This window comes from Heptranchias perlo, chromosome 15 (genome assembly GCF_035084215.1).
Source record: "Heptranchias perlo isolate sHepPer1 chromosome 15, sHepPer1.hap1, whole genome shotgun sequence".
NCBI lineage: Eukaryota > Metazoa > Chordata > Chondrichthyes > Hexanchiformes > Hexanchidae > Heptranchias > Heptranchias perlo.
In genome coordinates, this window is record NC_090339.1 from 45,773,900 (window position 1) to 45,789,602 (window position 15,703).

Below are 15,703 nucleotides of genomic sequence, written 5' to 3' on the forward strand. Positions count from 1 at the left end.
TGGAGTGGAGAGTGATGCCTTGACAGCAGCCTCCTAATGGAAGCATTGGCAATGGCCTGGGAGCAGGCTCTGCACCTATGCTCTTGGCCCCAAGGTGCCAGGCCAGATGTACAAAGGAAAAAGAAGGAACAATATTGAGTGGAGGAAGTGAGAAACTTTCTAAGACAGTTGTTGGATGGGGATAAATCAATGGTGACACAGGTTGGGACACAGTTCTGCAGATGGTACTGATGGCCCACTGCTAAACCTTACCCAAGTGGGCTCTTTCTTGAGAGTCTCTACATTAGGAAATACATTTTCCATTTGTTATTAGCAAAAAATTAGACATGACTATGAGGTGTTTCTCTGGTCTCATTCAGCGTCCATACACGTATTGCCAGTGGGGTTTGGTGGATGGCAATTGGGAGCCATTTTTTCTCTCTCAAGTCCAGGGATGCTGAAGCTGATTGTACAACTCTCTGTCACCCCAATTGTGGGATTAACCAATTCATCACAGACCACAGATCAAAGCTAGAAGGATCTTGGGGTGTGTGTGGCTTAGTATCATACCTCACGATGCATTTATTCACTGAGATAAATTAATTTTTATTAATAAACTCCTATGAGAAAGGAAATGTTTCATAGGTCTACTTTGTGTAAAGTTCTGGTTTGAGGCATGTGTCCTATATATGCCAATTCACAGTCTAACTTTGGATTTTTTTTTTAAACCCTTCCAGTAAACCTTAAAATACCTTAATAAAGATAAACTGTAAATCCATGAATGCTGGAAATCTGAAATATAAATTGGAAATATGTCGTGGGTCAATTAGTTTCTGAAAAAGAAAAGATGGGCTCATGCCATTGGGTGGAGCCCTTCATCATAATCTTAACATCTCTAGCCAGCAATGGTAGGATTTTTTTTGGAAAAGGTAATGACTATTTACAGATTCTCTGCAATGTACAAGGCTGCAAACCAAAATTAGCTGTTGCTAATGTACTGATTTGCTACGTTGCCTGGCTGCTGGTTCAGAGGAGGAGATGGTGAATTGTCAAGTGTCCACAGCTGATTGGAGGATTCAGTTTCAAGGAATGAAAGGCAGCTTTGATTCTGTTTGAGTTGTTCCAGATGTTTAAAACTGGGTCCTTTGCCAAAGTTATGTAACTCTGAACTTGCTAGTATTAACTTGCTTGTATCAACAAGTATTGTTTGAACCATTCATTGCACTAGAAATTCGCAGTTTTTGACTGGAAAACAATAACTGACTTGTGCTTGCTAATTTTGTTCAACTTGCATTATTTAATTCTGCATTTAGCAAACATTTTGTGAATGAGAGCTTGAATGAAAACTTTTTAGTCTTAGCTTTTTTATTTCTAATTTTTTTAATGTTTTATGACTGCTTTCTATTAATACAGACATAACACAAGAAATGAACCACTTATTCATGTTTTGTTGTGACAGTATTATTCCTAAGAGAGTGAACTATCAGATGTTGCTGTTGCAAAAACCTAAAATAATTAAATGTTAAACCCTTGAAATTACGGTGCACGATATTGGTAAAGAACACACTAATGCATTCATATCAAATTCACTATTTTATTGAATGTGTTATATCATTTAAACACTGGTTAATGCCTTTGTTAAATAGCAGACCAAGGAATTTCATATGAGCATGTTAATGTGTTCTTTACTAATATCACAGGACACTTTCAACCCAATTACATCGTCATACCAGTTTCCAGACTTTCCATGGTACCATTCTGAAGAAAGGATGAGGTTTTTACTAATTACATCTAGGGGTACATTTTCATTTGTTCACTAACTTTTAACAAAAAAGTAGACATGAGCATAAAGTAACACTATAGTCCTCTTAATTCAAAGTCACTTTGTTTGAATTAACTGATAATTTGTATATTTAACTACTAATTTACTATGTTATGTTACTTACATTGTTTAATTTGAATTATTGGATAATTCCAATTTTTATTGCAAAAAACAACTGAGTTATCAGGGATAGACTACTTCTGCTCAAATTAGCAAATGAGGGAAAATATAGCCATTCATTTCTAAGAATTTCAGGTTAAAAAATGTAATGGCATCACTTGTTGTTTTTGCTTTTTATTTACCATGCCCCTCCATTTAGTTTCCTGGTAACATTTCTGCAGCATAGTGAAAATGCATTAAACACTGACAGTCTGAGAATTGGATGAAGAACACATCAGAGATGCAGGTTTTTTTGATTTAAAAAATTGAGTTATGACGGGCACTGAAGTCTACTACATTTGTAGCTTCCAAAATTTTAGCTAGTGTCCTCCAGCAACAGGTTTGCCACAAAATATTTTTATGTTTTACAATACTTTTGTTGGTTTTCATTTTTTTTGGGATGTGAATGAATTTTGTATTCAGTGTAAGGGATGCTCCTGCTGGGAAACAGAACATTTTTGGCATTTTGTGTCAGCATCAATTTACAACCTTCCTCCCCTTCCATAGGCCTGGGTATAGCACTAATGAAATCTGGGACAATATTACATCAGCTACTTCACAAAATGCTAAATCAGTGTTATTTTTATCCTCCAGTGATTTCCAAATGATTTGAGTTTTCTTCTTTCTAGAAAGATCCTTTGCTCCTTGTATCCTTAACATACACACACATGTATGATGTTATTTCATAAATTATTTTTACACTATGCTTTTTGTAGCAGTGTGGTAGAGGAAGGAAATAATCTTTTGTGAAAATCTGTTGTGGAAAAAATTGTTCAGTCTAGTCTGTTGCTGCAAAGCAATACATTTACAGTGTAATTAATCTATTATACAAACTGAGAAGCCCAAATTTGATGACACAGGATGATTAGTAGTATGGTAACACTTTAATTCATAAGTGAGGAGGATAATGTCCTCCTCATGTCTTACAGTTGGAAAAAAAACAGGTATCACAGCAAGTGATGCCAGTTCCAACCCTACAAGATAGGGGGAAACTAGATGGAGGGTCATACCAAGGCTGCTGATGGACATCTTTCAGTGTCTGACTCGCAACGTTGACAGAGGACTTGGAGCACAGCCCCCGTATGGACACAGGGTGCGTAACCCAAGAATCTACAATAACAACAACTTGCATTTAGAAAGCTCCCTTCTTGTAGAAAAGGTCCCACTGCGATTCACAGTGGTGTAATCAAAAAAAAAAGATGCTGAGACTAAAAGGATATCCTGTAAATTGCTCAGAGTGATGAACAAACGGTGCTCGTTGCTCCATAGATTTCCACTAACCGAATAACTTACTGCGGTCTTTACTGCGGGAACTTCCTCTAATAGGAAGCTGGGAGGAGCCCAGCGTTAACTCCAGCAAAGCTGGGACCCCTGGAAGAAGCGAGGGGATCGATCTCTCCCCTCAACCAATCAGATTGCAGCATCCTTGAAAAGCCACAAAGAATCAAAACCTTGAAGTACAAACTGCAACATAAAAACCAGGAAGTGAAAGCGACAAGAATAAAATCATTTGTAGAAATAGATGTAGACAGTGAGAAAAGAGGGTAAGAAATAGCGAATTAAATAAAAGAGACAGAAGGAAAAAGTTTTTTACATTTTTTAAAAAAAATATTAAAATAAAGAGTAATGAGACTCTACATTTTAAAAAAATTAATTTTTAGTTGTTTGACAGTCATTAAGACTTAGTTTAGGGCTGGTATATTTAAGCGTACATGTTTTGTGGCGATGTTAGTTTCCAGCTGGGCAGAAGAGCAAGTTGGTGCTGGTTCATTGATTCTGTTGATTGCAGCCAGTGATATCCCTTCAAGGCAAACTTGTCAGATCACTGACAAATGAGGAAGAGCAAGTTCTGTGTTTGTCTGCGCATGTGTGAACGCCAGAACTTGCTCTATCATTTGGCGCTGTTGAGCTCACCATTCTTTTTAATGCAATTTCCGGCCCATTAAGATTGGTGATCAAAAGCTTGGTCAAAGAGGTGGGTTTAAATTAGGGCCTTAAAGGAGCAGAGGGAGGTGATGAGGCAGCGGGATTTAGGGAGGGAATTCCAGAGCATAGGACCTAGACGGATAAAGGCACAGGTGGGGCAAAGAAAGGGGAGGGTGTACCCATACTGGCGTTTGTGCCTGCCTGCATCTGCCCCATGGAAATTCATCTGTTCGACCGCTCTTTTGGAGGTGCTCTGGCCCCCTGATCCCAGCTACGCTCTCCTCGGCCCCCTGAGCAAAAGTTATGACATTTTCCAGGGTCCAGGCCACTCATTTGGTGTAGCAGCCACCACTACAACACCAGGTCCCCATCCAAGTGCAAGAGTAGGAACCCCCCCCAGTTTAGAAAGTCTCCGTCCCTGCACATTATTTGTTTTGTAAGGAGTGAATAGAGGTTCTACCCTTTACAAGGCAAGCAAGAAACATCAGAGACTTGGTACAACCAGTTTTCCTGGGAGTTCCACTGGTCTCCTGCCAGAGTTACAGCAGGAGACTAGCAGAACCCTTGAGGAATTTTGGGGCCAGTGTTTATACTTCCTGCAGTTCCTCTCGGCATATTCTTAGACACATGATGATACATGCATAAGATTTATTTCTTTATTCTCTCCCTACACAAAACAGGCTATGGGAATAGAAAACTGAAAATCCTGAGAGGATCCCTTGATTATAAGGGTGACTTTAAAAGTTCAGCTCCTGTCTGGTCCTAGCCCTCTTCCCTTGTTGCTGCTTGTCTGCACTTGCTTCTCCTCACTTGAGATATTTTCTGAGCGCCTCTCTCAGATTCACACCTGAGGTTGTTGTATGTAAACTGGTGCTTGCTAGATCAGGAGTGCTTGGCAAGTGCTCATATGAGGTCCAGATGTAATGAACTGTTGCTGTAAAGCCTTAAATCAATTCCTGGATTTGGGAAGCAACTGTACTGCAAGCCCATGTCTCTCATCCACCACCTATAGGTATCTTCTGGAACATGGGGGCAAGTCTCTAAATCACCTAGAATGCTGGGTGAGTAGCAACAGAAAGGCTCATCAAATGATGTGTGATCTGGTACACTACAGTGCCTCTGTGGTGATTTAAAATAAAACTTGGAATATGGAATGACTTTTTGAATCAAAATGTTTCTTAAAAGGGATACTATATGTTTGAAAATTGTCTTGCAAACTTTTCTTGGTTATTTACAAACAGGAGACAGGAAAACATGAATCGTATCATAACGCATCATCATGTCACTTTCGCAAGATATTGTGATGAGAATGATACAATGGTTTGGCTCATCTCATCGAATTACATGGAATTTACAGCACAGAAACAGGCCATTTGGCTCAACTCGTCTACACCGATGTTTATGCTTTACACGAGCCTCCTCCCATCCCTTTTCATCTAACCCTATCAGCGTAACCTATTCCTTTCTCCCTCATTTGTTTATCAAGCTTCCCCTTAAATGCATCTATGCTATTTGCCTCAACTATTCATTGTAGTATCTCCATTTTCCCCCCTATTAAGACCATTAGCTTTTACTTTTATTCCAGGTGGAGTTTACAGAAAACGATGAACTTGATGGAAGAGGGATAGGACAGCAACTCTTGAATTATTCAGAGTGGCCTCGAAAACAGAAGTATAAGATGATATGGTTAGATTCTTGGGGAAAGCAGTTTGGCTCATCTGCATGTGTCTTTATCACCCCAATTACTTTATATCTGTTACAAAATAGCAACTTTGTATAATATACATGAACAAAAGCAAAATACTGCAGATGCTGGAAATCTGAAACAGAAAATGCTGGAAACACTAATGTTTTATGTTTTTGTTATAATATACATGATATGTGACATAAGCTTTTTATTTTGTGTGTCAGTTTGTAGCACTCTAGTTTCTGAATTAGAAGATTGTGGGTTTGAGTCCAATACCAGGAACTCACAATCTATGTTGACACTTCAGTGCACTATTTAAGAAGTAATGCACTGATGTGCTCCGCCCAAATCACTATGATGACGGCGTGGCCAATATCACCACATCACATCTTGATCTCTTCCCCTACTCCCCTGCTACCTTCTCCTTTGAGCACCTCACCTTGTTCAGCCCCTCTCACCTCTGCTTTAAAATTCTTGTTCTCTACTGCCATACCCATCCTGAGTTTCTCCCTAAGATATCCTCAATCCATTTCTCCCTCCACCTTTGCTCTGAATGACTCCTTGTCCTCCATGATTTCTATCTCCATCCCAACTCACCTTGCCCTTCCTCCTCCGATTTCACTGCTCTCCTTTCCTCCCTTAACCTCTCCCTCCATATAATCTCTCCTACCTTTACTCAAGGCCACCGTCTCCCGACTCCCCCCAACCTTGCTATCTCACGTGGCCTCTCTACTCCCATAGTCTTGATCGCCGACAAGACCATCTCCAACTATTTCCGTGTATCCCTCACCACCCACACCCAACCCCACTTCTACGTCTGTCCTGAAAAAAAAACTGTCCCCCAAGTCACTTAATATTGCATTTGGCAGCTGTCAATCTGCTTAACCATACTCTCTCCTCCATCTTTGATGCCCTGGTACCCATTAAAAACTTTACTCTCTCCCATCCTGTTTGGTACCCCTGCTTTCGCCCGCAACTTCACTTCCTCAAGTCCGAGGGGAGTTGATTTTTGGTGGCGTATGGTTCCAAAGTGCAAGATTCCCTTCAGTACCTCTCACAAGTTGTTTCTCTTTGTATATAAGCCCACACATTCACACACTAGTAGGAGTCACTGGGTAGTCAGCAGAAGTGGGAATCCTTGCTGATTTTTTTTTCACCCACTCCAGGGCGATGATAATATTTATAGTGCCCCCACCTCCACCCTAGCTGAGATCAGCTAACTTAGCACAGATCAAGGACTTCCCTGATCTCTGAGGGTGATTTTAACTTGCTCAAAATCAGCATTGATGGAGCGGTAATGGCCTCAAAAGGGGGTGGACCTACCGCCTCGTTAAAGCCTATACTGTACCTGCTGCCACTTTTAAAAGGGCCTACTGCTGGGTGATCAAAGCACCTGCCTGTTTCAGGCCCTGGTAAATTGAAATCAAAGACTGGCAGGTAAAACTGAAATCGAACAATGGGTGGCCTTTAAAGAGAAAATGGTTCGGGTATAGTCTAGGTACATTCCCATGGCGGGGGTAAAGGTAGGGCAACCAAAGCCAGAGCTCCCTGGATGATGAAAGAGATAGAGAATAAGATGAAGCAGAAAAAGGATTCGTATGACAGATGTCAGGTTGATAATATAAGTGAGAACCAGGCTGAATATAGAAAGTTCAGAGGGGAAGTGAAAAAGGAAATAAAAGGGGCAAAGAGAGTGTATGAGAATAGACTGGCAACTAACATAAAAGGGAATCCAAAAGTCTTCTATAGGTAAATAGTAAACAGGTAGTAAGAGGAGGGGTGGGGCCAATTAGGGACCAAAGAGGAGACCTACTCATGGAGGCAGAGGGCATAGCTGAGGTACTAAATGAGTACTTTGCATCTGTCTTTACCAAGGAAGAAGATGCTGCCAAAGTCACAGTAAAAGAGGAGGTAGTTGAGATACTGGATGGGCTAAAAATTGATAGAGGTGGTACTAGAAAGGCTGGCTGAACCTAAAGTAGTTAAATAAACAGGTCCGGATGCATCCTAGGTGCTAAGGGAAGTAAGATTGAAAATTGCAGAGGTACTGGCCATAATCTTCCAATTATCCTTAGATAGGGGGTGATGCCAGAGGACTGGAGAATTGCAAATGTTACACCCTTGTTCAAAAAAGGGTGCAAGAATAAACCCAGCAACTACAAACCATCAGTTTAACCTCGGTGGTGGGGAAACTTTTAGAAACGATAATCGGGACAAAATTAAGACTCACTTGGACAACTGTGGATGAATTAAGGAAAGCTAGCACGGATTTGTTAAAGGCAAATCGTGTTAACTAACTTGATTGAGTTTTTTGATGAGGTAACAGAGAGGGTTGATGAGGGCAAAGCGATTGATGTGTATATGGACTTCCAAAAGGAGTTTGATAAGGTGCCACATAATAGGCTTGTTAGCAAAGTTGAAGCCCCATGGAATAAAAGGGGCAGTGGCAGCATGGATACAAAATTGGCTAAGTGACAGGAAACAAAGAGTAGTGGTGAACGGTTGTTTTTCGGACTGGAGGAAGGTATACACTGGTTTTCCCCGGAGGCAGATTCAACCATGGTTTTCAAAAGGGAATTGGATAAGTACTTGAAGGGAAAAAATTTGCAGGACCACAGGCAATGGGCGGGGGAATGGGACCAGCTGGATTGCTCTTGCAGGGGACCAGCTGGATTGCTCTTGCAGAGAGCCAGCTCAAGCATGATGGGCCGAATGGCCTCCTTCTGTGCTATAATCATTCTATGATTCTATGAGAGCTGGGCAGATGGGGGAGGTGGGTGGAGAGCATTAATAAAGAAGTGAAGGATTAGCAGCAAGGAGCAGAGAGAATAATTATAGTAAAGTTGAAGGCACAAAATTACTAAATACCTTAGATTTCAATGCTCCCAGACCAGTTTCCAACAAACCCATTAAGTGACGCTGGTCCTGGCCATTTCCTACTGTATATAGTGGGCAGATCCAACACTTAACAGACACATCCTTCCTAAAGTGCAGTGCCCGAAATTGGACACAATACTCCAATTGTGGCCGGAGCAGTGTTTTGTAAAGGTTCATCATAACCTCCTAGCTTTTGTTAGGGTGACACACATTGCCGGGGAGCTTTATTCTGCATCTAACCATGCTATAGCTGATCTAGGTGTGCTTGATGCTGACACTGGGTTCCAGAATGAGAAACCTGCCAAGTGACCCTGGTCATATTTTTAAATTGTTTTGGTCATCAAGGTGAAGGATGTTAGTACATTTAAAATATTTTTCTTGAACCCCAGTGCAATTGTATTCAACATTTGTTATTCCTCAGTTTGCGAGGCCAGTTTCATAACAGAAACTGAAATCTCCGAGTACTGCAAGGTCTCGTGGTACCACAGCTGTAAAAGGTTCTAAGTGAAGCAGGGGCTTCAAAATACCAAAATATTAATTTGCTGCTTTAAACATCTTCCGGTGTACTTTTCCTATGTCCTACGTCACAGGAACCTGATTATGCATAGCTTATTGAGGTTCCCGCCTGTTTCCGGCATGAGCGCTGGCTGTCTAAATCAAGATGTGGAGATGCCGGTGATGGACTGAGGTTGACAATTGTAAACAATTTTACAACACCAAGTTATAGTCCAACAAATTTATTTTAAATTTCACAAGCTTTCGGAGGCTTCCTCCTTCCTCAGGTGAATGTTGTGGAAATGAAATCTTCGAATCCTTCGCATTTATAAATCACAGAACAATGCCTGGTGATTACTGCCCGTTGCCAAGGCAATCACAGTGAGCACACAGAGAGGTGTCACCTACAAGGCCACTGAATATACAAACCCCCCCAAAAAAAGGAGAGAGAGGCAGAGACATAGAGACAACCAGAAGGAAGACAGCAAATGACCCGTTATATTAAAAACAGATAACATTTGTTCGCTGGTGGGGTTACGTGTAGCGTGACATGAACCCAAGATCCCGGTTGAGGCCGTCCTCATGGGTGCGGAACTTGGCTATCAATTTCTGCTCGACGATTTTGCGTTGCCGTGTGTCTCGAAGGCTGCCTTGGAGTATGCTTACCCGAAGGTCGGTGGCTGAATGTCCTTGACTGCTGAAGTGTTCCCCGACTGGGAGGGAACCCTCCTGTCTGGCGATTGTTGCGCGGTGTCCGTTCATCCGTTGTCGCAGCGTCTGCATGGTCTCGCCAATGTACCATGCTCTGGGGCATCCTTTCCTCTGGAGAAGTAAAGAAAGACTAAAAAAACATGGAAATATTACACCTGTGATTGAGTTCTAGTGAAGGTTCCCACTCAAAACATCAACCTTTATTTTTCTTTTAAATGCTAATCAACCTGCTCTGCGTTTTCTGTTTTCATTTCAGATTTCAGAGAGAAACTGTTCCCATTGGCGGGAGGGTCAAAAACCAGAGGACATAGATTTAAGGTGATTGGCAAAAGAACCAAAGGTGACATGAAGAAAAACTTTTTTACACAGTGAGTGGTTAGGATCTGGAATGCACTGCCCAAGGGGGTGGTGGAGATAGATGCAATCATGGCCTTCAAAAGGGAACTAGATAAGTACTTGAAAGGAAAAAAATTGCAGGGCTACGGGGAAAGGGCGGGGGAGTGGAACTAGCTGCATTGCTCTTGCATAGAGCCAGCGCGGACTCAATGGGCCAAATGGCCTCCTTCCATGCTGTAACCTTTCTATGTTTCTATGATTTCAGGCATTTGTGGTTTCCTTTTTACCATTAGAATTATGGTACTGTAAATAAGTACTGTTGGTTTTATAGCTAGTTCTTGTTCACAGTTAATTTACACAAAAAGTACAATCCCCACCACATTAAACATATCCATTCCTCCCAAATTGGGGTGCTTACATCCATTGAGAACACATACTAAGGGAGAAGGGAAGACTTTTCATATCCCTATACAGAGTAAATTTAACATAGATTTTTTTATTTTTCTGTGGACACTATGGTATCTGAGTGAAGCAATTTTAAAAATGAATAAATTCCATCCCTCAGCAGATGTACTGTGAGTTCACATGCTGCCCTTTACTACTGGTACACAATAAAGAAGATCAAACTACAAAAAGCCTTGAACTTTACGGCAAGCCTTAAACAAATAAAAGAGAACCATGTGTAGGTTTGTTTCAGAATAAATCGAACAAAAGGGATACTGTCACTCTGACTGTGACTACTACTTATGATGCAACTTGGCATTATCGACAAGGAATGGTATTTACTGCATCTGACGCTGCTTAACGTCACTAAGAACATTTATGGCATAAATATGATGGCAGTTGACTGAATAACCATTATTATTGACACAATCTGGCATTGATTCAGTGCAAAGCATTTCCGCACTACAGTCAGCTCAGTGTCACAGATTAATCACAGCAGTGACACACTTCTGTTGCCAAGATGTGACAGAAAAGGCCATTATTTGTTAATTCCAAGATTCATCAAAAAAAAATCTTTTACAGAAGATTGAAACCACTGGGAAGGTTTCAATCCTCATTCTAAATTCTACGTCCTCAGTATTTGAGGGGAAAATGTCATTCAATATTATTAGAAAGAATAAAGTTACGGAGCAAGTGACCATCTCTGGACTGCTGAGTGCAAGGGAGAGGGTGAATAAGAGGATGGGTGAATATGTGCCAGTATCTCCAGAGGAAGAAGGGACTGCAATCTCTTGTCATCACCATGCCTCTCTTCTTTATCTTGGCTTGCAGCCTCCAAAGCAAAAGCTACTACCGTTAAGTTGGGTCTATATGACCAGCATGCTATCTGAAACAGTTACTTTGTGGATCTCTTATGAGGAAACTGATATATGTTGGAGAGATTGAGAATACATAGAAATATTATACAAGAAAAAGTGTAAGTGAGGACAAGTCCATTGAAGGTATACAGGGGGTGAAATTTGTCTTGGGCAGTTGCCCATAATGGGCGATAATGAATCCCATTTTACACTCTGCCGATTTTCTTTTCCATTTACATGCACCACTCAGTGCCACAAAATTATTTTCTTCAAATGAAATTGAGATTTGGGGAATGCTACAGATTGATAGGACACAGGATTCTCCTATCAGGGGTTGTTGTTGCCCCACAGCCATCCCTTATGCATATACAAGCAACATCAGCAGAGGCCTAGGAGCAGATTCTTGTTGGCCTCTCAACTAAGAAATGGAGAGACTGAAAAGATAAAGGAAGGAAAAATACAAAACAGCCTGGATAAAAACATCAAGAAACATTTTGATAGCATAGCTCCTTCATTACACTACAAATTATATGGCATTGGAATTACTGGGCCATTGTATCCCAATAGCTGTAAAATTAAATAATAACGATATAGCACCCTCATGATTTAGTGGGTAAATGCATCACCCAGCATGACACTAAAGCCTAATAAACCATACAGACCAGCAAGGATACAAGTTCAATCCCTAGTCTGTGTTGAGTTACCTGATCTCTGCCAGAGTAGTGGTAAAATTATTTCAGCACCCCAGGATAGGGAGGAGAAAAATCAACCAACATTTTCATTCATCCTTATCTTATGTGTGTGCGTGGGCATCGGAGGAAAACAGAATGAAGCTCGGTGATTTTGTCCATGATGGAATAATCTACTGACAGTCGTTGTTTAGGGTCACACATGTAGAATGACCATTTGGATAAGCTGTTGGAAGGCTGCAAATGGAACTTTATTTCAGCATTCAGTCAACACCACCAGAAAAGGATTAACTCTTCTTTCATTCATTTGCTGTTTGTGGCACCTTGCTGTAAAGAAATTAGCTGTTTTATTTGCCTGCATAACAACTATGACTGCACATCAAAAGTAATCCATTGGTTGTGAGGATATGACAAGGCATAAATGGAAATTCTATTTTTCAGGACAGAAACTGAGAACAGAGTAGAATATTGAAAAAAAATTATGAATCAGAAATCCTTAATGACATCACTGCTTTGTTATTTTAAAAGATTGAAAGATTCCCATAACGTGAAAGGCAATGAACTATATGGTGTCCATTCCTCCCCACCCCTTTTTTTGTGAAACAGCAGAAGATGATCCTAATGAAGAAATAAATATTTCAAATTTCAACACTGCATACCAGCATTCAAACAAAAAACACTTTAACATTCAGGCTACAAATATTCACCATTGCTGCTGTTACTAACATCTATCTATATGTTCCATGTTAAAATCACGAGATGGGTCACCCATCTAAATTTCAAATATGCATTGAAAGCCTCTCTGTCAACCTCTGTCAAGACAGTTTTCCATTATAAAAATATTCACATTTACCTGCAATACCTGTTACACATGGAGGTGGTGTTGAGTTTGCGACTTCCAATTTTAAATATTAACTAATGTTAGCTAAGATTACCTGACAGCCCAAGTGCATGTTAACCAATCTTTATACGAACAACACCAGTACAAATTGGCAAATATCAGGAAAATAGATTTTTTTTGGAAATGGCCCACTGCAGTCAAACTTACTACAAATCAGGAGAAGCAAAGTTTACTAAAAAAAAATCAAAAGGAGTCAAACTCACAAAAAAATTGAGAACAGTCAAATTTGCTAAAAATCAGGAGCAGTAAGAATTGTGGAATAAATCAAGACCGTTCTCCCCACGAGATCATTTTAGTACTTTCACCACTCCCCCAAATGAGGTAGTTTTCCTCTCCTCCTCCCGTTCCTCCTCTTCCTGCCCCTCCATCTCATTCTCCCGTTCTCCACCTTGGTCCAATTATCCCCCACCCTCTAACCCCGCTTGACTTCACTTGATCTTGACTCTCCAGTTGATTCTAAAGTCCCAACATGCATTTCAAATTCTCCAGATGACTATCACTATTCAGTGCGTTAATGTCCTCACACGTATACACTTCAGCAGAGATCACCGAATAGCGACTAGCAATGATAACCCTGGCCGATTTCGCCTTTTCTAACCAAAGGGACATTGAGGCCAAATGTGGCGCCCTATTATTGTATCTGTTGAGACCAGGAAACCAATTTGAAACTTTCCTGGTCTGCATGGTTCTTCTAACTCACTAAGCCATTGGAGGAGCACATTTTTTACTTTAATCCGTAAATACAAAAACTGAAGTATTTTGACTATGTGCCTAACAACGGAATGAAATTATAAAATAATCAAGTTTTTTTTTAAAATGTATAGAAATCCTTTCATTCGTTGCTAAAGCTGAAGACTTGTTCTGAGGTCAATTCTTTTTTGCTGGTATGTAGAAATTTCCATAAATAAAGAAAACACTTAGTGCATTTAAAATATAAATGATTGAATAAAATTATAGGACAAAATTGTTTCATTCGCAGGGTCCTTTCACTCAAAGTATATTCATGTATGGGAGAAAGGAGATAACGTGGGCTATCTAAAACAATGGATAATAGGCACATGCTGTCTCTGTGACTACACAGATTCCTTTATCTAGTGTAGGTGGAGATGAAGGAGTCGGAACTGAATACTGTTTTGTTAGTGTAATAAAAGGAATCGTTGTATGCAAATATAATATGTAGAACGCTACAGACCATATGATCACCAATTACAAAAGGCGTTGAGTTGATGCTGACACGGAGGAATTGGCAACTTAATTTATTATTTTCCTTTCCAGAACTGAGGGGAGATGAACTGGACAGTCTTCTACACTGTTCTAATAGGGGTGAACAAGCACTCGACCGGGATCGGACGGATATGGTTGTCTGTTCTGTTCATTTTCAGGATCCTGGTGCTGGTTGTGGCTGCAGAAAGCGTCTGGGGCGATGAAAAGACTGGGTTCACCTGCAACACTCAACAGCCAGGTTGTAACAGCGTCTGCTACGATCAGTTTTTCCCTATCTCCCATATCAGGCTTTGGTCCCTCCAGCTGATCCTGGTGTCCACTCCCGCCCTTCTGGTAGCTATGCATGTTGCCCATAAGCATCATGTGGAAAAGAAGATTTTCCGGATCAAGCAGCTCACCGGAGAAGTTGGGGAAATGGACATTGAGAAGGTGACCAAGCGCAGAATGCATATCACTGGGTCTCTCTGGTGGACCTACGTGATCAGTATCATCTTCAGGGTGATTTTCGAAGTTGCCTTCTTGTACATCTTCTACCTGATCTACCCGGGCTTCAGGATGATCCGCTTGGTCAAGTGCGATGCCTTCCCTTGCCCCAACACAGTGGATTGCTTTGTCTCCAGACCCACCGAGAAGACTATCTTCACCATCTTCATGCTGGTGGTCTCTGGCGTCTGCGTGCTGCTGAACATAGCAGAGGTGGGCTACTTGATCATCAAGGCTTGTGTGAGACAGTGTCAGAAAAAAGAAACGAGATCCAGTAAAAGTGCATTTTACGGGCGTAAGTTTCCACAATTCCGACAGAATGAAATAAATGAGTTGCTGTCAAATCATGATGCTGCATTTTTGAAAAACAATAAAATGAACGCTGTTCGGAAAAGTGCCGCTAATAAAGATGCTTGTAGAACCGCTTGAATTCAAAAACACATGCTCCCTTGGTAAGCATCGTGTTTAAAGGAACCATTTTTATTGGCTTAAGCCCCACCTCTTCCTAACCCTTTTATGGTCTGTTAAAATCTCTTTAATATTTTTTGAATGCACCTCTCCCATCCTCAAGTTACAATGCCATTCCTGTTATAAAGCAATTGGACCTTGGCTCCCAATGTCCATACTACATTTTATACCATGTTGCTGGGCTTTCAATATAGCATGCATCTCACTGGAACATGCCAAGTGTTTGGTTCCCAACACCCCCGTGTTAGAATGAGTCTACAGTACATCATCCTTTTCTTGAATTCTATAATTATTTTGTTCCTTTGCATATTTTTTCAGGAATCTCTTTATTGCCAATCCTGGTCTGAAATCACACAAAAATGTTCAAGATTTCATTGGTTGGATTGTTTGGTTTTGAATTTGTGAGGGGTTCTCATATCTCAATGTCTTGTTCTTTATATTTCAAGTAAGAAAACAGATGACAGTAGATAGAACACCTCACTGCTGAGCGTTCTCATGTCATCTTAGTCACATCACTGTTCTCTTGCCAGTGCGCTCAAGGTATCTCTGTTTAAATTGCATTTATACTGCAGCTACTGGTCTCAAGCCCATCTGATGCTCCTGAGCAGGAGACAGCTCTGTGAATGGGTGGGTACATACATGCGC

At 40.8% G+C, this 15,703-nt stretch overlaps 1 protein-coding gene across 1 annotated transcript in view; it reads left to right on the forward strand.

The window, feature by feature from the left end:
- The window catches only part of LOC137332807 (uncharacterized), a 30,856-nt gene extending 15,837 nt beyond the window's left edge, over nt 1-15,019 (forward strand). The window contains exons 7-11 of the mRNA XM_067996743.1: nt 1,626-1,729; nt 5,128-5,206; nt 5,472-5,660; nt 11,019-11,367; nt 14,166-15,019. Coding sequence (XP_067852844.1) covers nt 1,626-1,729; nt 5,128-5,206; nt 5,472-5,660; nt 11,019-11,367; nt 14,166-15,019 — 1,575 coding nt within the window. The remainder of the gene's footprint in view (nt 1-1,625; nt 1,730-5,127; nt 5,207-5,471; nt 5,661-11,018; nt 11,368-14,165) is intronic.
- Nucleotides 15,020-15,703: the final 684 nt, after the last annotated feature.